The 22,298-nt window shown below is 46.2% G+C and overlaps 2 protein-coding genes across 3 annotated transcripts in view; one reads left to right on the plus strand and one right to left on the minus strand.

Annotated features, from left to right (window-relative positions):
- Positions 1-13,653, minus strand: part of DUS2 (dihydrouridine synthase 2) — a gene marked incomplete at both ends in the record, with an annotated part of 34,682 nt that extends 21,029 nt beyond the window's left edge. The window contains 5 exons of one of the 2 annotated variants that reach the window (XM_080704504.1): positions 3,065-3,125; positions 4,362-4,405; positions 6,487-6,578; positions 7,651-7,696; positions 13,515-13,653. In XM_080704504.1, the coding sequence (XP_080560630.1) occupies positions 3,065-3,125; positions 4,362-4,405; positions 6,487-6,578; positions 7,651-7,696; positions 13,515-13,640 (369 nt within the window). The remainder of the gene's footprint in view (positions 1-3,064; positions 3,126-4,361; positions 4,406-6,486; positions 6,579-7,650; positions 7,697-13,514) is intronic. The other variant, XM_080704503.1, reaches the window with a different exon arrangement.
- A 5,916-nt stretch (positions 13,654-19,569) lies between these two features.
- On the plus strand, positions 19,570-21,192 carry DDX28 (DEAD-box helicase 28; the record flags this gene model as incomplete). The annotated part of the gene is made up of 1 exon (XM_080704500.1): positions 19,570-21,192. The coding sequence occupies one exon, from the start codon at positions 19,570-19,572 to the stop codon at positions 21,190-21,192; it is 1,623 nt and encodes a 540-aa protein (XP_080560626.1).
- Positions 21,193-22,298: the final 1,106 nt, after the last annotated feature.

The raw sequence follows: 22,298 nt of genomic DNA on the forward strand, positions 1-22,298 counted from the left end.
TCCTCCGGTCTCAGCCTCCCGAATGCTGCGACTACAAGCATGCGCTACCACGCCCAGCTGTTACTTTTTATTTAGAAACAGGGTCTCCCTAAGTTTCTGAGACTGTCCTTGAACCTATGATTCTCCTGTCTCAGCCTCCCAAGTATTAGGATTACAAGTGTGTACCACCACACCTGACTCAAATCATAATTCTTTCAAGTGGCTGTTTACCAAGCCTCTGGTTTTCAAGCACCCACAGGGTGTTTCCTTTAGGCAGGCAGGCGGGCAGTCTACAGCCTCCTGACCTAACACTCGAAAGTGGAGTGGCTGACTCTGGGCAGTGGGCCAAGGAACATCTGCTATGTCTACACTCCAGGCCCTCTGTTTTCCCTGCCACAAGGCTTCTAGGGGCAGCCCTGCACGATTCCCACCAGTGCCTCAAGCTGCCCTTGTTGTCTGCTCCAAACATGTTCTTTCTCCAGCAGTCCAAATCATGGCTAAAGACCAACAATCCTGGCTGCGAGCCTTCCCTCCCTGTACCCCCACCATATGCCCCACCATCATACATTTCTAGCCAAGTTCTGTCAAATTCTCCTCCAGTTTGGCTTCTCCTTGTTCTTTCCCTGGCCTTTGCTGTGGGTCCAGGACTTGTCTCTTATATCTGTATCCCCACCTTTAGCCACTCTTCATTCTGGTTTTTTTTTTGTTGTTGTTGGTTTCTTTTGTTTTTGTAGTAGTACTGGGAATTGAACCCAGGAGCATTCTACTTCTGAGCTACACCCTAGTCCTATTTTATTCTTTTATTTATTTATTTATTTATTTATTTATTTATTTTTTGCGGTAATGGGGATGGAACCCAGAGACATCCTACATCCAAGCTACACCCCCAGCCATATTTTTTTTATTCTTTATTTTGAAACAGGGTCTCACTGGCTTGCAAAGGGCCTCATTAAGTAACTGAGGCTGGCCACGAACCACAATCCTCCTGTCTCTGCCTCCTAAATGCTGGGGTTACAAGCGTGCACCACCACACCCGACTTTTATTCTTCCTTTCTTTCTTTCTTTTTCTTTCTTTCTTTTTTGCGGGTCTGGGGATGAAACCCAGGGGCATTCGACCTCCGAGCTATACCCCCTGCCCTAGTTTTTATTCTTTATTTTGAAACAGGGTCTCACTGAGTTGTAGAGGGCATAAGTAGCTGAGGCTGTCCATGAACCACGATCCTCTGATCTCTGCCTCCCAAATGCTGGGATTACAAGCATACGCCACCACGCCCAGCTTTATTCTTTAATTTGAAATAGGTTTCCACTAAATTATGGAGAGCCTCACAAGTTGCTGAGGCTGGCCACAAACCTGCAATCCTCCAGTCTCAGCCTCCCAAGTGCTAGGATTACAAGCTTCTGCCACTATGTCTGGCTTGCTATTATTTTTTTTTGTGTGTGTGTATGGTACTAGGAATTGAACCCAGAGGAATTCTACCTCCAAGCTACACCCCCAGCCCTAATTTTTATTCTTTTTTTTTTTTTTTTTGCGTGTCTAGGGATGGAACCCAGGGGCATTCGACAACTAGCTACACTCCATGCCCTATTTTTTTTTAAATTCTTTATTTTGAAACGGGGCCTCACTAAGTTGCAGAGGGTCTAAGTAGGTGAGGTTGTCAGTGAACTGCGATCCTCTGGTCTCAACCTCCCAAATGCTGGGATTACAAACGTGCATTACCACGCACAGCTCCTTATTTTTATTCTTTTTTTTTTTTTTTTTTTGGAGGTACTGGGGTTCTTGGAAGCCCGTCTATCTTCGGGCTACACTCCCAGACCTATTTTATTTTTGGAAACAGGGTCTCCTAAGCCAGCACGGCTGGCTTCGAACCTGCGCGATCCTCCTGTCTCTGCCTCCCAAGCGCGGGGATTACAAGCGTGCACCACCACGCCCGGCCTTATTCTTTATTTTGAAACAGGGTCTCACTGAGTTGCAAAGGGCCTCACTAAGTAGCTGAGGCTGTCCTCGAACTGTGATCCTCCTGTCTCAGCCTCCCGAATGCTGGGATTACAAGCATGTGCCACCACACCCAGCTTTGTTCTGCTTTTGTTTTTGTTTTGTGGTACTAGGGATGGAACCCAGGAGCTTTCTACCTATGAGCTGCATCCCCAGCCCTATTATTTATTCTTTATTTGAAAACAGGGTCTAAGTTGCAAAAGGCCTAAGTAGCTGAAGCTGGCTGCTGCGAACCCAGATCCTCCTTTCTCAGCTTCCCAAATGCTGAGATTATAAGCGTGTGCCACCATACCCAGCTTTTTTTTTTTTTTTTTTGGCAGGTCTGGGGATGGAACCCAGAGGCAATTGACCTCCGAGGTACATCCCCTGCCCTATTTTTTTTTTTTTTTTTTTTTTTTTTTTTTTTTTTGGTGGTACCGGGGTTCCTGGAAACCCTTCTACCTCAGCCAGCAAGGCTGGCTTTGAACCTGCAAAATCCTCCTGTCTCCACCTCCCAAGCGCGGGGATTACAAGCATGCGCCACCACACCCAGCCCCTGCCCTATTTTTTATACTTTATTTTGAAACAGGGTCTCACTAAATTGCAGAGAGCCTTACTAAGTAGCTGAGGCTGTCCGCAAACCATGATCCTCCAGTCTCAGCCTCCCAAATGCTGGGATTACAAGCGTGTGCCACCATGCCTGACTTTTTTTTTTAAGCAGGATCTCATTGTGTTGCTGAGAGCCTCACTACAGTGCCAAGGCTATTCTCAAACCTGCAATCCTCCCGTCTCAGACTCTTAAGTACCAGGATCACAGGTGTATACCACCACAACCAGTTTTTCATCTTGAGACAGGGTCTTGGTACACTGCCCAGGCTGACCTTGAGTTTATAATCCTCCTACCTCAGCCTCCAAAGTAATTGAGATAACAGGCTTGTGCCACCATACCCAACCCTGTTCCAGCCTTGCCCACTGATCTAATAACATCCTTTTGAGCATTTCTCTATCCATCACAGGATCTAGCCCAGAGTCAGGTACTGTAGCTACCATGCCTTGTTAGTCTCCTTTAATCTGCATAGTATGTCTGTGAGGAATATAAAGAAATCAGATTACCTTGGTGGAATATTCTTTTGGACAGCCCATGTTGACATCAATACCAGCTACGTCATTTTCTCTGGAAAAACATGAAGGAAAAAAGGTGACAAACACTTAATATGGATGCATCAGTGCTCAGGAACCTCTCACTGTGTCTCTGGGCCTCAGTGACAGAAACTGAAATTGAGGAAAGAAAGCTAGCCATACAACAGCCTCATCTGAACAGAGCTCCAGAGGGGAGACAGAACGTGTGTATACATCTAAGAAGAGCTCGATATAGAGGACTCTGCTCCATTAGAGTAATATCCGGTAACTCAGATGCTGGGTGGCAAACATGCTGACCTCGATCCCAGGCCTGCAGCTGGGACTGAGGTGATAAAAGTCACTTGTCAAGGCAGAAAAATGACATGAGCACAAGAGCCCTTTGCCAGAGCAACCTTCTGGCAGAAGTTCCAGGACGACCTTCATTTGCTGGGCTGCACAGCTGCTCACTCCAAACAATCCTCAAGTCCTCACCTCATCCTCTGGTGTGTACACAGCTAACAGTCTTTGATGAGCGGCAACTGCTGCCTGAGTTCCTTCTTACTTTCACTGTCATAGACAAGTTGCAGAGACACTCACACACATTATTTTGTTTGTCCTTCCCCATAATGCTAGAGGTTGATAGTGCTGTTGGCATCATTTTATAGATAATGAAACTAAGTCAGCAGCAGGGTTAAGTAATTTACCTAATTCACAGTTGTCCAACCTGGATCGGTCTTAACCCCAAAACCTATCTCTCACTCTTTTTTTTTTTTTTTTTTTTTTGAATACTGTGAATGAAAGCCAGGGGCATTCTACCTCCAAGCTACATCCTCAGCCATATTTTTATCCTTTATTTTGAAACAGGGTCTCACTGATTTGCAAAGGGACTCACTAAGTTGCTGAGGCTGCCCGCAAACCGCAATACAAACCTATCTCTTTAATTATGGTATTCTCTGTTTGTTAACGCAAAAAGCAGTAAATCTTACAATTCATAAGAGTTAAAGCTTCAGTACTCACAGTCAAGAGAATCCCTCAAAGGGAATCCCATGAACAAACATTAAAATTAGGCCCTCACACAGAGGGTCTCTGGGATCTAGGCACGGTGGGTACGCTTGAGTCCCCAGCCAGCCTTCAGATGTCACAAAAAGAGAAAAGAATCAGATACCATTCACCTAAAAACAAATGGCTGGGTCAGAAGGCAGAAAGGCAGGTCACCTCCAGTCACCAGTGACATTAGGGCCTCTTATCTCAGAGGAGAGACAAAGGGTGCTCAGAGGAGGGGGACACTTACACAAGCCTGGCCACAGCAAGGGCTCGCTCTGCATCTGAAGTCCCCTGGGAACAGAATAGCCTTCATCAGCCACCACCTTGACACAGGTACATGTGCAGAGACAAACACACCCTTCCTTGTGCATCTTTCTCACACATACATATACATGCACACGTTTGTGTCAATAAATGGAGTTAGGCCAGTTTCCTCTATCAGCCAGCCCACTGGACTAGCTCACTGTCAAAGGGAAAAGATAGACTTGGAGAAACTAGAAAATAGCATTAATACTGTGGTTACCTTCAAACATAGGAAGCATGAAATAAAACTTAGCGTGAGCATTCAGATACCCACCATTTAGGTTCTATAAATATAATATCTTTTTTTTTTTTTGGTGGTCCTGGGGGTGGAACCCAGAGGCTTTCTACCTCCAGGCTATATTCACAGACCTTTTTTATATTTTATTTGGAAACAGGGTCTCACTAAGTTTCTGAAAGCCTAAGTAGCAGAGGCTGGCTTCGAACCTGTGTGATCCTCCTGTCTCAGCCTCCCAAGCACAGGGATTACAAGCGTGCGCCACCACGCCTGGCTCATAATCTTTTTTTTTGTTATCTTTTTTTTGTGTGTGTGGGTCTGGGGATGGAACCCAGGGGCATTCAACCTCTGAGCCACACCCCCTGCCCTATTTATTCTTTATTTTGAAACAGGGTCTCAATGAGTTGTGGAGGGCCTCACTAAATACCTGACGCTGTCTGCGAACCATGATCCTCCGGTTTCAGCCTCCCAAATGCTGAGATTACAAGCATGCACCACCACGCCCTCCAAGCTACACCCCCAGCCCTATTTTTATTTTTTGCACTACTGGGATGGAACCCAGGGGCATTCTACTTCCGAGCTACGCTCCCAGTCCTATTCTTTATTTTGAAACAGAATCTCACTGAGTTCCAAAGGACCTCACTAAGTAGCTGAGGCTGTCTTCAAAAAACCATCCTCCTGTCTCAGCCTCCCCAATGCTGGGATTACAAGCATGCACCACTATGCCCGGCTCTCTTTTTATTTTGAAACAGGATCTCAGCCGGGCGTAGTGGCGCACGCTTGTAATCCCAGCATTCGGGAGGCTGAGACCGGAGGATCGCGGTTTGCGGACAGCCTCAGCTACTTAGTGAGACCCTCTGCAACTCAGTGAGACCCGGATTCAAAATAAAGAATAAAAAATAGGGCAGGGGGTGTAGCTCGGACGAATGCCCTGGGTTCGATCCCCAAACCCGCAAAAAAAAAAAAAAAAAAAAAAAAAAAAAAAAAAGAAAAAAACAGGATCTCACTGAGTTGCGAACGGCCTCACTAAGTAGCTAAGGCTGTCTGCGAACCGTGATCCTCCTGTCTCAGCCTCCCAAATGCTGAGATTACAAGGTGGGCCACCACCCCTAGCTCTGTTATCAATTTTTTAAAAACCTAAACATCATTCAGGAGCTATTTTTAGAAAACCACCAAGATATGTCCAAAGCAAAAGAAGGGAGCTACACAGTCCTTACAACTCTAACATAAGTCTTAACTACTCTGGAGAAAATCTAATTTCCTTTCATAGGAAATATATGTAGATTACATAGAAGCAATCATCATGTCCTAAACAATCAAAGCTAGAAACTAGAAAAATAAATATAGACATCATGCTAAACACATAATTCCTATAATTAAGTAAATTAAATTTGAGACTGTAGGCATGTAACAGACTGTGACAGTGTAATTTCTATAAACCATTTCCAATAGTGTAAGGACTCATGAATGAACCTTTAAAAAATGTTGGAACCATGCCGGGCGTGGTGGTGCATGCTTGTAATCCCCGCGCTTGGGAGGCGGAGACAGGAGGATCGCGCATGTTCGAGGCCAGCCGCGCTGGCTTACGAGACCCTGTTTCAAAATATAAAAAAAAAAATAGGTCTGGGAGTGTAGCCCGGAGGTAGATGGGCTTCCAGGAACCCCAGTACCACAAAAAAAAAAAAAAAAAAAAAAATGTTGGAACCAAGTCTTTAGCAAGTCACCACTGTGCAATGTAGGCCAGGCATTCAACAATGGCCAGCACAGGGCATGAGCTAGCAAATCCCAGGGGTCAGGGAGCATAAGGAGGACACTTGACTCTGGAATCTCATACCATCTGGAAGACCACCCTGCTCTGTTCTCTTTCACAGGTGCGGAAGACTACTCGGTCATCAGGGGCAACAAAGTCCACTGTTCTAAGCACTTCTGCAAGAAAACACACACAGGACCACCCAATTAAGATTCAAGTTCAACCCACTCTGGAAGCAACACAGCAAAAGTATAACTTTGAAAGGAAAAAAGAATCAAAAAGTATACTTTTTTTTTTTTTTGGTGGTACGGAGGATTGTTCTCTAAAGCACTGTACCTCCAAGCTATACCTCTAGCCCCATTTAATTAATTAATTAATTAATGTATTTATTTATTTGGGTACTAGAGATCCAGAGGCATTTTACCTCCAAGCTATACCCCCAACCCAATTTTATATCTTATTTGGAAAAAAGGGTCTCACTAGGTTGCTGATAGTCTCACTAAGTTGCCAAGGCTGGTTTTGAACCTGTGATCCCCCTATCTCAGCCTCCCAAGTACTGAGATTACAAGTCTACACCACAATGCCTAGCTTATTTATGTTTTATTTACTGTTTATTTATTTGTTTTGTGGTGCTAGGGGTTGGACCCAGGGGCATTCTACCTCCAAGCTATACCCCAGCCCCATTTAAAAAATTTTTATTTTAAAACAAGGTCTTGCTAGATTGATGAAAGTATCACTAAATTGATGAGGTTGTCCTCAAACCTGCAACCCTCCTCTCTCAGTCTCCCAAGTATTGGGATTACATGTATGCCTCCTTATCCTTAGCTTATTATTTTATTTTACTTTATTTATTTTTTATTTTTTTTGGTACTGGGGGTGGAACCCAGAGGCTTTCTACCTCCAGGCTATTCTCCCAGACCTATTTTATATTTTATTTGGAAACAGGGTCTCACTAAGTGCTAAAAGCCTCACTAAGTAGCTGAGGCTGGCTTCAAACCTGTGCGATCCTCCTGTCTCAGCCTCCCAAGTGCTGGGATTACAAGTGTGTGCCACCATGCCATGCCTGGCCTATTATTTTATTTTAAAACAGGGTGTTAGCCGAGCGTGGTAATGCACGCTTGTAATCTCAGCATTCGGGAGGCTGAGACTAGAGAACTGTGGTTCGTGGACAGCCCAGGCAAGGGCAGTGGCAGGACTACTTGAGCCAGCTGAGTACACGTACTACCCCAGGGCCAGGGCTGAGCTCACCATTGACAACTCTCTTACACTGAAGCATCTTGAGGTCAACCAGCTCCTGCAAAGCAATCAAAGAATATTCATCAGTCCTGTACACACAGGCCCTGGGCACAGGAAGAGGACCTTCATCACACACCTGATGGCCACCAACAACAGATCACGGTTTGGGGAACACGCTGTGCTGTCCTCTCCACCCAAGCAAGGCAAGCAGGACCCTGAGTGAGCTAATCTCAATCAGTTGCTCTTGCCAAGGACTTTGGAGATGTTTGGGGGAGAAAGGAAGAGCCATTCCAAGAGTCAGGGAGGAGATAACTGCCCAGAATGTGGATACTGAGATACTTCCCTCATTTACTAGTCTCAGCTCAACCACACCCTCACCACAAGGAACCTCCCAGAGGCCTCAAACCTGGACGATGGGGAACTCAATGTGGCTTACACTGAGTGTAAACAAAAAGGTGAGCTCCCCATCCTAGAAAAGTGCAAACAGACCCAGAAAAGGAAAGAAAAGGGAGTTCCTTAAAATCAGTAACATAAGGAACCTGAGCATGGTGGTGCACGCTTGTAATCTCAGCATTCGGGAGGCTGAGACTGGAGGACCGTGGTTCGAGGACAGCCTCAGCTACTTAGTGAGGCCCTTTGGTTTTTTTGGGGGGGTTTTTTGGGTCTGGGATTGGAACCCAGGGGCATTCGACCTCCAAGCTACACCCCCTGCCCTATTTTTAATTCTTTATTTTGAAACTAGGTCTCACTGGGTTGCAGAGGGCCTCACTAAGTAGCTGAGGCTGTACGATCCTCCAGTCTCAGCCTCCTGAATGCTGGGATTACAAGCGTGCGCCACCACGCCCAGCAGTGAGGCCCTTTGCAACTCAGTGAGATCCGGTTTCAAATATAGAATAAAAAATAGGGCAGGAGGTGTAGCTCGGAGGTTGAACGCCCCTGGGTTCCATCCCCAGACACACACACACACACACACACACACACACACACAAAATACAGTAATATAAAAATGAAAAGCCGGGCACGCTGGCACACACTTGTAATCCCAGCATTAGGCAGGTTAAGATAGGAGGATTGTGCAGGTTCGAAGCCAGCCTCAGCTACTTAGTAAAGCCGTTTGCAACTCAGTGAGACCCTGTTTTAAAGTAAAGGATTAAAAAATAGGACTGGACGTGTAGCTTGGAGGTAGAATGTCCCTGGGTTCCATCCCCAGTACTGCCAAAAAAAAAAGAAAAAAAAAGGAAATAGAGGGAAAGCTGAGTGTGGTGGTGTAAGCCATACATATATGTGTGTGTTTTTTTCCTTTGATGGTACTGGAGATGGAACCCAAGGGCATTCTATCTGAGCTATACCCTCAGCCCTATTTTATTCTTTACATTTATTTATTTATTTATTTATTTTTGCGGGTCTGGGGACGGAACCCAGGGGCATTTGGCCTCCAAGCTATACCCCCTGCCCTATTTTTTATTCTTTATTTTGAAACAGGGTCTCACTGAGTTGCAGAGGGCCTCACTAAGTAGCTGAGGCTGTTCGCGAACCGCGATCCTCCAGTCTCAGCCTCCCTAATGCTGGGATTACAAGCGTGCGCCCCCATGCCCGGCTCTTATTCTTTACTTTAAAACAAGATCTTACTAAATTGCAGAGGGCCTCACAAGTTACTGAGGCTGGCTGCAAACCTGCAATCCTCCTGTCTCTGTCTCCCAAGTGCTAGGATTACAAGCATGTGCTACCACAGTTGGATAGATACAAGATATTTTAATCAAGATTTTGTTTTGTTTGTGGTACTAGAGATTGAATCTAGGGACATTCTACTTCTGAGCTACACTCTCAGCCCTTTTTATTTTGCTTTCTGTTTTGTTTTGTGGAACTGGAGACCGAACCAGGGACATTCTACCTCCAAGCTACACTCCCAGCCCTATCTTTTTATTCTTTATTTGGAAACAGGGTCTCACTAAGTTGCAGAGGGTCTCACTACACACCTGCGACAGAACCTGCAATCCTCCTGTCTCAGCCTCCCAAGTACTGGGATTACCGGCATGTGCTACCACGTCCCGCTCTTTACTTTTTGGGGGGTAGAGGTACTGGGGATTGAATCCAGGGGCATTTTACCTCCAAGCTACACTCCCAGCCCGAATTTTTATTCTTTATTTTGAAACAGGATCTCACTAAATTGCAGAGGGTTCTTATTTTGCATTTTGTAACAGGGTCTCTTTAAGTCACTGAGGCCTTCACTAAGGTGCTGAAGCTGGCTCTGAACCTGTAATCCTCCTGTCTCAGCCTCCCAAGTACTGAGATTACAGGTGTGCACCACCAAGCCTGACTAAATCAAGGTTTTTTGTTTTGGTTTTGTTTGGTTGTTTTTTGTGGTACTGGGGATTGAACCCAGGGGCATTTTACCTTGAACCTATACCCCAGACTTATTTATTTATTTATTTATTTATTTATTTATTTATTTATTTATGCAGGTTTGGGGATGGAACCCAGGAGCATTTGACCTCCGAGCTACACCCTCTGCCCTATTTTTTATTCTTTTTTATGTTTGAAACAGGGTCTCACTAAGTTGCAGAGGGCCTCACTAAGTAGTGGAGACTGTCCACAAACCGCAATCCTCCAGTCTCAGCCTCCCGAATGCTGGAATTACAAGTGTGTGCCACGATGCCTGGCTTTTATTTTTTTATTTGAAACTGGGTCTCACTAAAAGTGGTAGAAGACTTTGCTAAATTGCTGAGGATATCCTCAAACCTGCAATGTTCAGCCTCCCACGTACTGGAATTATAGGTATGCACCACCACACCCAGCTTAAATCAAGTATTTTAATATGTATTTATTTATTTATTTATTTATTTATTTATTTATTTATTATGGTACTGGGGATTTAATCTATGGGTGTTCTACCTCCAAGCTACACCCCAGCCCAATTTTATTTTATACTTTTGTTTGTTTGTTTGTTTGTTTGTGGTACTAGGAATGGAACCCAGGGCATTCTACCTTGGAGCTATACCAAAGCCCTTGTTTTTTATTGTTTATTTTGAAACAGGATCTGAGTTGCAAAGGCCGTCACTAAGTACCTGAGGCTATCCACGAACCGTGATCCTCCTGTCTCAGCCTCCCAAATGCTGGGATTACAAGTGTGCACCACCATGCCCAGCCTTATTTTATACTTTCAAACAGGGTCTCACTAAGTTGCTGAGGCTGGTTTCAAACCTGCAATTGTCCTGTCTCAGCTTCCCAAACACTCGAATTAATGTGTGTGCCACCACAGCTCACTTCCTTTGGCTTTTACTAATAGACATCCGGAGGTTTGTGGGCTAAGGAAGTGCCTGCATGCCTGGTATCTCCCTAGGTGCCATTGGTTTGACTATCTTTTTTTGTTTTGTTTTCTATAGTGCTGGAGAGATAGAACCCATGGGCCTTTTACCTTTGGGCTACACCTTCAGATCTATTTTATTTATTTATTTAATTAATTAATTAATTAATTTTTTGTGGTACTGGGATTGAACCCAGGAACATTCTACCTCTGAGCCACACTCCCAGCCTTTTTTTTTTTTGGTACTGGGGGTGGAACCCAGAGGCTTTCTACCTCTATACTCCCAGCTCTATTTTTTAAATATTTTATTTGGAAATAGGGTCTCACTAAGTTGCTGAGAGCCTCACTAAACAGCTGAGCCTGGCTTCAAACCTGTGCGATCCTCCCATCTCAGCCTCCCCAACTGTGGGGATTACAAGGGTGCGCCACCACCCCCGGCTTCCAGTCCTATTTTTTATTCTTTTTTTTTTTTTTTTTTGGAAACAGGATCTCTTAAGCCAGCACCTGGCTTTGAACCTGCATGGTCCTTCTGTCTCAGCCTCCCAAGTGCGGGGATTACAAGCGTGTGCCACCATGCCCAGCTTATTCTTTATTTTAAAACAGGGTCTCACTAAATTGCAGAGGGCCTCACTGAGTAGCTGAGGCTGGTCTTGAACCTGTGAGCCTCCTGTCTCAGCCTCCTGAGTACTGAGATTACAACCATGTGCTACCACACCCAGCTTACTATTTTTTATCTTGAAACAGGGTTTAACTAAGTTGCAGAGGGCCTCACTATGTAGCTGAGGCTGGCCACAAACCTACAATCCTCCTGTCTCAGCCTCCTAAATACTGGGATTACAAGCATGTGCCACCTCACCCAGCTCTATTTTTTTTTTTTTTAACGGTTCTGGGGATGGAACCCAGGAGCATTCTACCTCAAAGCTACACTTCCAGCCTTATTTTTTATTCTTTGTTTTTGAAGCAGGGTCTTACTGAGTTGCAAAGAGCCTCACTCAGTAGCTGAGGCTGTCCACGAACCCCAATCCTCCTGTCTCAGCCTCCCAAATGCTGGGATTACAAATGTGTACCACCACTCCCGGCTTTATTTTTTTATTTGGAAATAGAATCTCACTAATTTGCTGAGAGCCTCACTAAATTGCTGAGGCTGGCTTAGAACCTGCAATCCTCCTGTCTCAGCCTCCCAAGTACTGAGATTACAAGCATGCTCATCTTGGTTTGACTATCTAATCCCACAGACCAACTTTGGGTTCATAGGAACATACACACAAAAAAAGAATGTCTGGGCAGCAGATACTCAAATGCTGGCCTGCAGAACAACTCTGGAACCACCAGGGGGCACCAGGCACCACACTATGCCAAGCATGGTACTGGGGCCCAGTCCGCAGCCACCTACCCAAGCCAAGCTGGGTCCTGGCAGCCTGCCTTTCTGCTCTCACTAGCAGCAGGTTTGGGTGGAAGGTCTAGGTAACCTCCAGCAGAAAACCTTTTCTTTGTAGGCCATACCAACTGTCTAAGTGGAACACACTGATCAATGCTGAAGTGTTTAAATTAGTACTTTCCTCTATTTCAACTTGAGTAGCACCCTGGAATGAAGGATTGGTCACATTTACTAGAAAATCCAAGTCTGTTCAATCAGAAGGACCATATACTAAGTTATCATGTAAATCCTGGGTCTGTAACTTCCAAAAGGCTTGAAAACAACCCTGCCATTATCCAAAGAACGAGCTGTTGGAGGATCTGGAACCTCAAGGAACTGTTTCCTTTGACAGCTCTGTTCCCACAACCCAGCTTCCATGACCCGCATTAGCACCAACTGAAAGCCCAAGGCTGCCAAGAAAACAGGGGTGCCAAGAACAGGTGCTGCACCGAGAGTCTCTGCTCCCTTCCCTCCGGGTGCTGCGCTGCACATCTCTCCCAGGGAAACAAACCCACTTTCCAGGGTCTCAGGAAGAGTGAAGGCCAAAGAAGGTGACTATGCTAATGCAGGCACTATGCCCTTTCCTCAACTTCAGAAACCCCTAGAACCCAGGACAGGTGTGAGCCAACTGAGACCCACGGCTCACACTCCCTCATTATCCAGTAGCAACTACTTCTGTTTTTCCTATCGATCCGTGTTTTTCCTGGCAGATCTTTCTGAAACTGGGTCCAAATATCTAAGCAGTCAGAGAGTATATCTAATGGCCCACTAGCTACCACCACCAAAAAATCCTACGGATACCAAAACCAACCTCATTCAGATTCCTTAGCCTGAATCTGGTCCTCTTCTTTCTAATGTTTGGGTCCATTCACTCATGTACTAAATGCATGCTAATTCTACAGCAGTCAGGGAGTTACCCAACATGATATTCCCACTTGGCCCAAGGGAGCCCAGATGCCTCTGAGCTGCCCAGGCCGCAAGCCCTCAGCAGGGCCCATAGTCCCATCAGTGTCATGAGTGTTCATCCTTTTCTGCCTTCAGTGAGCATGGGGGTGAGGGGAATTCTGCCCTCTCCATTCCTGACCACTCCCACACTCAAAACACAGAGAGGCTGCACTTCTGGGAAAGCCCGCATGGAAAACTAGGACCACTTACCTCACAGTAAACAATGTCTGCTCCATAATCCAGGGCCAGGAGTCGCATTGGGAGAGTCCCAACCCGAACCATAGGGGCCAAGATGAGTTTGTTGTGGTAGCACAGAGAAAGGCTATTCACGATCATTCCTCCTTGGCTACTCCTGAAGAAAAAAAAAGGAAAATAGATGTCAGACATTCAAGTGAAGAAAGTTCCTTCTCTCATTAAGGGTAGACTTTCCGTCTTCCTTCCAACCCCCAGTCATTTGTTTCTTTTTCTCTGATCATAAAAAGAATGCATGCACAGTTATTCCTCTAACCACTATTCATTAAGTGCCTAGTCTGTGCCAGCCACTGTCCCAGTCTCTTGGGAAACACTAGAAAACAAAACAGAAAAATTTGTGCTCAGCAGAGCTTTCATACCAGTGGGAGAAAAAAGGCAAAATCAAAAAGCATAAAAAGCCGGGCATGGTGGCTCATGCTTATAATCCCAGCATTTGGGAGGCTGAGACAGGAGGATAGCAGTTCATGGACAGCCTCAGCTACTACTTAGTGAGTACCTTTGCAACTCAGTAAAATCCTGTTTCAAAATAAAGAATAATAGCCGGGTGTGGTGGCGCACGCCTGTAATCCCCGTGCTTGGGAAGTGGAGACAGGAGGATCGCGCAGGTTCGAAGCCAGCTGTTATGGCTTAAGAGACCCTGTTTCCAAATAAAAATATAAAATAGGTCTGGGAGTGTAGCCCGGAGGTACAAGGGCTTCCAGGAACCCCAGTACCAGCAAAAATAAAGAAATAAAAAAGAAAGAAAGAAAGAAAGAAAGAAAGAAAGAAAGAAAGAAAGAAAGAAAGAAAGAATAATAAAAAAAAAAAGTGCTGGGGGCTGGGTGTGGTGGCACATGCTTGTAATCCCCACGCTTGGGAGGCATAGATAGGAGGATCGCGCAGGTTCGAAGGCAGCCGCACTGGCTTAAGAGACCCTATTTCCAAATAAAAAGTATAAAATAGGCCTGGGAGTGTAGCCTGGAGGTAGAAGGGTTTCCAGGAACCCCAGTACCAGAAAAAAAAAAAAAAAGCATAACAAAATTAAATACATATGTACATATATATATTATATATACACCATATATATGTGTCTCATATATACCATATATTTGTATGAGTGTGCGTGTGCGTGTGTGTGTCATGTTAAAAAACTGGTAGGGCTCTGGAATAAAAAGAGATGGGTACAGCTGGGCGTGGTGGCTCACGCTTGTAATCCCAGCATTCGGGATGCTGAGACCAGAGGATCGCGGTTCATGGACAGCCTCAGCTACTTAGTGAGGCCCTCAACTTAGTGAGACCCCGTTTCAAATTAAAAAGAATAAAAAATAGGGCAGGGGATGTAACTTGGAGGTCGAATGCCCTTGAGTTCCATCCCCAGATCCGCAAAAAAAAAAAAAAAAAAAAAAAGACATGGGTAGCCAGGCATAGAGGTATATACTTATAATCTCAGTACTGAGACAGGAGGATCCAGGTTTGTGCACAGCCTCAGCTACTACTTAGTGAGACCCTCTGCAACTCAGTGAGACCCTGTTTCAAAATAAAGAATAAAAAATAGGGCTAGAGGTGTAGCTCAGAGGTAGAGTGCCCCTGGGTTCCATCCCAGTGCTGCAAAAATAAGTATAACAGTCTTCTTTGTATTGTTTTAGTTTGTTTTTGTTTTCAGATAGGGTCTTGCTACGTTGTCCAGGCTGATCTCCAATTCCTGGACTCAAAAGATCATCCCACTACAACCTCCAGAGTAACTGGGATTACAAGCACAGGCACATGCTACCATCTCTGGCTGGATACCAGTGTGTGTGTCTGTGTGAGAGACATGGGTGTGTGTGTGTGTGTGTGTGTGTGTGTGTGTGTGTGAAACAGACAAGACAGACAGACATGGTTGTGTGTGTGTGACATGTTACCATCCCTGGCTGAATACGCGCGTGCGTGCGTGTGTGTGTGTGTGTGTGTGTTAGTTACTGGGGAGTGAACACAGGGAAGCCATACCCCTAAGACCTATTTTCTTTTTTATTTTGAAACAAGGCCTTGCTAAATTGCTGAGGCTAGCTAGACTTATAATCCTCCTGTCTCCACCTCCCAAGTACTAGGATTATAGGAGTGTATCATCATGCAGGCTCTAGGTTGCAATTTTATTTATTCATTTATTTATTGGTACTATGGTTTGAAATCAGAGGCATTCTACCTCTGGGCTATACCTCTAGCCCTTTTAAAAAATTTTTTTGTTTTACGCCGGGTGTGATGGCGCACGCTTGTAATCCCCGCGCTTGGGAGGCGGAGACAGGAGGATCACGCAGGTTCAAAGCCAGCCTCGCTGGCTTAAGAGACCCTGTCTCCAAATAAAAATATTAAAAATAGGTCTGGGAGTGTAGCCCAGAGGTAGAAGGGCCCCCAGGCACCCCAGTACCACCAAAAAAAAAAAATTTTTTTTGTTTTAGCTAGGCATGGTGGTACACGCTTGTAATCGCAGTGCTTGGGAGGCAGAGACAGGAGGATCATACAGGAACGAAGCCAGCCTCAGCTACTTAGTGAGGCTCTCAGCAACTTATTGAGACCCTGTTTCCAAATTAAATATAAAATAGGTCTGGGAGTATAGCCCGGAGGTAGAAAAGTCCCTGGGTTCTACCTCCATTACCACACACACAAAAATTTTTTGTTGTTTTCAGATAGGATCTCGCTAAGTTGCTGAGAGTCTCACTACATTGCTGAGACTGTCCTCGAACTGTAATTCTCCTGTCTCAGCCTCCCAAGTACTGAGATTACAAGTATATACCACCATGCCTGGCTGGGATGCTATTTTATTTAATTAATTAATTAATTTATTTATTTATTTATTTTGCGGGTCTGAGGATAGAACCCAGGGGTATTCAACCTCTGAGCTACACCCCTGCCCTATTTTTTTTTTTATTCTTTATTTTGAAACTGAGTCTCACTAAGTTAAGAAGGGCCTCACTAAGTAGCTGACGCTGTCCGTGAACCACGATCCTCCAATCTCAGCCTCCCGAATGCTGGATTACAAGCGTGTGCCACCACGCCCGGCATGTAATGCAATTTTAAATAGAAAAGTCAAAGCAGGGTCAATAAGAAGACAAAAATGATAATTTTTTGGTGGAGAGAAGTGGTGCTGGAGATTGAACCCAAGGTTCAAATCCCAAGATTTGAGAGTGGCAAAGTAGACATCAGGCTACAGTACTCCAAGCCATATGAAATTTTGATGTAATTATATTATAATGGCTCAAAGATAATGAGAAAGCAGCTCTGTATTAAACAACTACCCTGTCCTTAATATTTGAACAAAATCTGAATGCACATACATACCTATGTATTATTCTTTTCTGATAATTTCTTCAATGTATCTGCTCTGGCTTGGTGCAAAGGGATTCTTTGTTTTATATCTGAAAAAGAGTGGTACATGGAAATGGATGAAACCTGTCAGATCAGACATTGAGGAAACTATTTAGATAAAGAACAAGGGATTCTAAGTTTTTGGAAAGAATCATAAAAGTACAATAGAAGCTGGCCATGGTAGCCCATGTCTATAGGCTCACTCAGGAGGCTAAGGTAAAACAATCACAAGTTCAAACCTGGACAACTTAGCAAGACTCTTTCTCAATATAAAAATATTTTTAGCCAGGCATGGTGGCACACGCTTATAATCCTAGTGCTTGGGAGGCTGAGACAGGAGGATCGCACAGGTTCGAAGCCAGCCTCAGCTACTTAGTGAGGCTCTCAGCAACCCAGTGAGACCCTATTTCCAAATAAAATATAAAATAGGTCTGGGAGTATAGCCCGGAGATAGAAAAGCCCTTGGTTTTCTTTTTTTTTTTTTTTTTTTTGCAGTACTGGGGATGGAACCCAAGGGCATTCTACCTTTGAGCTACACCCCCCAGCCCTATTTTTTTATTCTTTATTTGGAAACAGGGTCTCACTAAGTTGTGGAGTGCCTCACTAAGTCGCTGAGGCTGGCCAAGAACCTGGATCCTTCTGTTTCAGCCTCCCAAGTGCTGGGATTAAAAGCATGTGCCACCACGCCCAGCTCAAAATAAAAAATTAAAAGGAACAGGGAGCCAGCCATGGTGGCACATGCTTGTAATCCCAGTACTTGGGAGGCTAAAACAGGAGATTCACAGGTTCGTGGCTAGCCACAGCTACTTAGTGAGGCCCTCTGCAACTCAGTGAGACCTTGTTTCAAAATAAAAAATAGGGCTGGGGTGAAGTTCAGAGGTAGAATGCCCCTGGGTTCAATCCCTAATACCACCAAAAAAAAAAAAAACAACAACAACAACAACCAGGGATGTAGTTCATTGATAAGAGTGCTACCAAAAAGAAAGTCTGTTTATGGTCTGTAGAGACACTTTTGTTGTGCTGTGACTCAAACCTAAAGGTTTATTGATGCTATGCAAGAGCTCTACCACTGAGCTATCCTCCCAATCCCAGACACAATATTTGGGGGGAACATTTTCAATCCAATTTTAATGTTTCTGCTCTGAATCCACTGATGCTCAACCTGCAGATAGGGAAGACCAACTGTATTTAATGAAACTAAAGTACTTTCTCCAGATATTAATAACCTCCCATGTAGACAGGCATGGTGGTACACAATTATAATCCCAGTACTTGGGAGGCTGAGACAACAGGATCATAGGTTTGCACTAGCCTCAGCTACTTAGTGAGGCCCTCCACAAGTTAGTGAGACCCTGTTTCAAAATAAAGAATAAAAAGTTGAGCGTAAGGTGTAGCTCAGAGGTAGAATACTCTGGGTGCAATCCCCACTACTGCAGGGAAAAAAAAAAAAAAAAAAAGAACCTCCCATGTAATCAATCCACAAACACTTGCCTTATCTCCCAACACAGGATACTCAAAACTATAAAAAAGATCTGACACCATTTTCAGATGTGTTTATGAAGTGCTAATAGTGCACTTTTAGTTTATTGATTTTTGGTCATAGGGGATTGAACACAGGGACATTCTACCTCCAGGTAGAACCCAGGGGTGTTCTACCACTGAATTACACCCCTAGCCTTATTTATTTTATTTTGAAACCACTAAGCTACAGGTGCTGACCTCAAACCGATGATCATCCTGTCTCGGCTTCTCAAGTACTGCGATTATGGGCGTGTTCCACTGTGCCTGGCTGTGTAGTTTGTGTGTGCTTGTCTGTTTGTTTTTGTAACATTCCGAATCTACAAATTCAAGTCAAATATTCTGCCTGACCAGCCCTGTGTGACATAAACCACATATCTGATCACTTTATGGGGATACCTGGATCCTTAATACTATTATTTAAGAAATTACTGTGTCTGAGAAGCCAGAGGAGATGAGCAGGATGCAAGAGCGAAGGGTCCAAGATGAGAAGCTGGGAAAGGTGACAAGGAAGCAGAGTGAAGCTTGGCTGAAGGAAAAAAAAAAGTGTGAAGAAGAGATAGCTCTGCTTTAAAAAAAAAAAAAAGCCTAAAACATTACCTCCCACTTCAGAGAAAAAATAAGCTGCAGCCCACCAGTCTGCACTGTGGACTCTGGGCCAGAATGAGGTAGGAACTGTGTCTAGACCCACGACTCCCGACTCTGGTCTCAACCCCCAGACCTACGATTCATTCAGACTCTCAGACAACCTAATGCCAGTACGCGGGCGGGGTCCACGTCTCTGAGAACATCGCTGCTCCCCGGCCCCTCAAAGTCTACGGGAGGAGGCCGGCACCGAACACGCCATCACAGAGGCCGTGTGAACGCCCAGCGGGAATGGCAGGGAGCCGGCACCCAGCCGCCAGAAGCACCGCACTCCGGTCTACAGGGGCAGAGCCCACCTGCCGCCGCCTCCTGCCTCCACCGCGCGCCCCATCCCAGGGCTGGCCCGGCTCGGGACGTCGCCAGCCCCTCTTCAGATCTACGGACCTCGCAGCCACTTAACTTTACAGATTCTCCCACCTTCCCGATGACTCTCCGACTCCTCATGCTTCGCTGGGCCGCGCCGGCCGCCGTACGCGAGGCCGCGGCGCGCGTGTGACGTCACTGGCGCGCGCCGCCCGCGCCGGGGATCATGGCTCTCGCGCGGCAGGCCGGGTTGTTCTCGCTCGCCGTTCGGTTACTCCGGGCGCCTCGACGGGATCTGGGGGCCCGCAGTCCCGAGGAACCCCTGCCCGTGGTGCGCATTCCGCGGGCTCTACAGCGGCGGCAGGAGCAGAGAAAGAGCGTGTGTCGGAGCAGCCAGAGGCCGGTGTTAGTGCGACCCGGACGACTGCTGCTCTCCGCGCGGCGGCCCGAGTTCAACCAGCCGGCGCGCCTCACCCTGGGCCGTTGGGAGTGCGCGCCCCTCGCCTCGCGTGGCTGGAGGCATCGGCGCGCGTGTCGGGACTTTTTCTCCATCGAGCGCGCGCAACAGGAGGCGCCCGCCCTGCGCAACCTCTCGCCCCAGGCCAGCTTCGAGGATCTGGGTCTGGAGCCCCGCGTGCTGCGCGCGCTGCAGGAATCTGCGCCCGCAGTTGTTCGGCCCACAACTGTGCAGTCAAGCAGCATCCCTCCGCTGCTTCGCGGCCGCCACGTCCTGTGCGCCGCCGAAACCGGTAGTGGCAAGACTCTAAGCTACATACTACCACTGTTTCAGCGGCTCTTGAGCCGGCCAGGCCTGAACTCCCGCCGTATCCCTTCTCCCCGGGGCCTGGTCCTTGTGCCTTCCCGAGAATTGGCCGAACAGGTGCGGGCTGTGGCCCAGCCATTGGGCAGCTCCTTGGATCTGCAGGTGCGAGATCTAGGGGGAGGCCGTGGCATGCGTAGGATCAGGCTGCAACTCTCCAAACAGCCTTCAGCAGATGTGCTAGTGGCCACTCCAGGGGCTCTGTGGAAGTCCCTAAAAAGTCAACTAGTCAGCCTGGAGCAGCTCTCCTTCATGGTGTTAGATGAGGCAGACACACTGTTGGATGAAAGCTTCCTGGAACTGGTAGAGTACATCTTGGAGAAGAGCTATATAGCCCAGGACCCAGCTGAGTTGGAAGACCCCTTCAATCCCAAAGCTCAGTTAGTGCTGGTGGGAGCCACGTTTCCTGAAGGTGTGGGGCAGTTGCTGAGTAAAGTCGCCAACCCGAACTCGCTCACCACCATCACCAGCTCCAAGCTCCACTGCCTCATGCCTCACGTCAGGCAGACATTTATGAGGCTGAAGGGAGCGGAGAAGGTGACAGAGTTGGTGCAGATCCTCAAGAACCATGACAAAGCAAATAAGATTGGACCCTCAGGAACTGTCCTGGTGTTCTGTAACAGCTCCAGTACTGTGAACTGGTTGGGATATATTCTGGATGACCACAAAATCCCACACCTAAGGCTACAGGGGCAAATGCCAGCCTCGATGAGGGCAGGTATCTTCCAGTCCTTCCAGAAGGGCCCACGGGACATACTTCTCTGCACAGACATAGCCTCTCGGGGCCTGGACAGCACCCTTGTGGAGCTTGTTGTCAATTATGATTTCCCCCTCACCCTGCAAGATTATATCCACAGAGCAGGGAGAGTGGGACGTGTGGGGAGCAAGATGCCAGGCACCGTCATCAGCTTTGTGACGCATCCCTGGGATGTGAAACTGGTTCAGAAGATTGAGCTGGCCGCTCGTCGAAGGAAAAACCTTCCAGGAATAGCATCCTCAGTGAAAGAGCCTTTGCCTCAGCAAGCCTGATTTTGGCTAACTTATATCCCGATGCTGCAGTCTTACCCAATATCCTGAGTAGGTGAGCACATTTGTCAGTAAAAGTGCTAGGCAGCCCTGTTACCTCCCTGAGAACTTGGTAAATTCTTAATGGCTTTGAAAGATGAGCAGCTGACCAGCATTGGAGGGCAGTCTTTCAAATGACAAGAAAAAAGAAAACTGGATTTGGGCTCTGTGTTATGTCATGATTTCTAACAATAAATGATGTTTTTATGGGCTCACTTAATAATAATTACCACTGGGGGAGACCTTAGTGGATTCTAGTAATTCATATTCGAAACCAACAGATGGAGGACCAAAGGCTCTTTCAGTTGATTTTTTTTTTTTTCTTTCTTGCAGTGCTGGGGGTAGAAACCAAGGCCTGGAGTGGACTAAGCAAGTGATATTATATGCCTTTTTTGGAGCGTTGGGGGACAATACTAGGAATTCAACCTAGGGCCTCACTCCAGGAAGGGAAGGCTCTTTCACTGAACTTAACCTTCAGCCTTTTTGTTCTCCTTTTGGCAGTACAGGACTTCCAAACTTAGCCATTTTGTTTTATTTTGTTGTTGGTTTGTTTTTGTTTTGTTTTGTTTTATAGTACTAGGGATAGACTTCAGGGGAAATCTACCTGAGCTACACCCCCAGCCGTATTTTATTCGTCCAAGTTGTGAAGGGCCACACTAAGTTGCTGAGACTGGCTGTGAACCTGCGATCCTCCTGTCTCAGCCTCCAAGTACTGGGATTGCAAGTGTGTGCCACCACGTCCAGCTGTGTTTTACTTTGAGGTAGTGTCTCACTAAACTGCCTAGGCTGACCTCAATTTCTGGCCTTCTTGCTTCAGCCTCCCAAATCACTGAGATTCTAGGTTTGCACCAACATGTCTGGCTTGTTTGCCGTGTGTGTGTGTGTGTGTGTGTGTGTGTGTGTGTGTGAGACTGAGGATTGAACCCCAAGGCATTCTACTGGGGATGGAACCCAGGGGCTTTCTACCTCTGGGCTACACTGCCAGACCTATTTTTTTTTTTTTTTTTTTTTTGGTGGTACTGGGGTTCCTGGAAGCCCTTCTACCTCCGGGCTACACTCCCAGACCTATT

This window comes from Muscardinus avellanarius, assembly GCF_963383645.1.
Source record: "Muscardinus avellanarius genome assembly, chromosome: 10".
Classification (NCBI taxonomy): Eukaryota; Metazoa; Chordata; class Mammalia; order Rodentia; family Gliridae; genus Muscardinus; species Muscardinus avellanarius.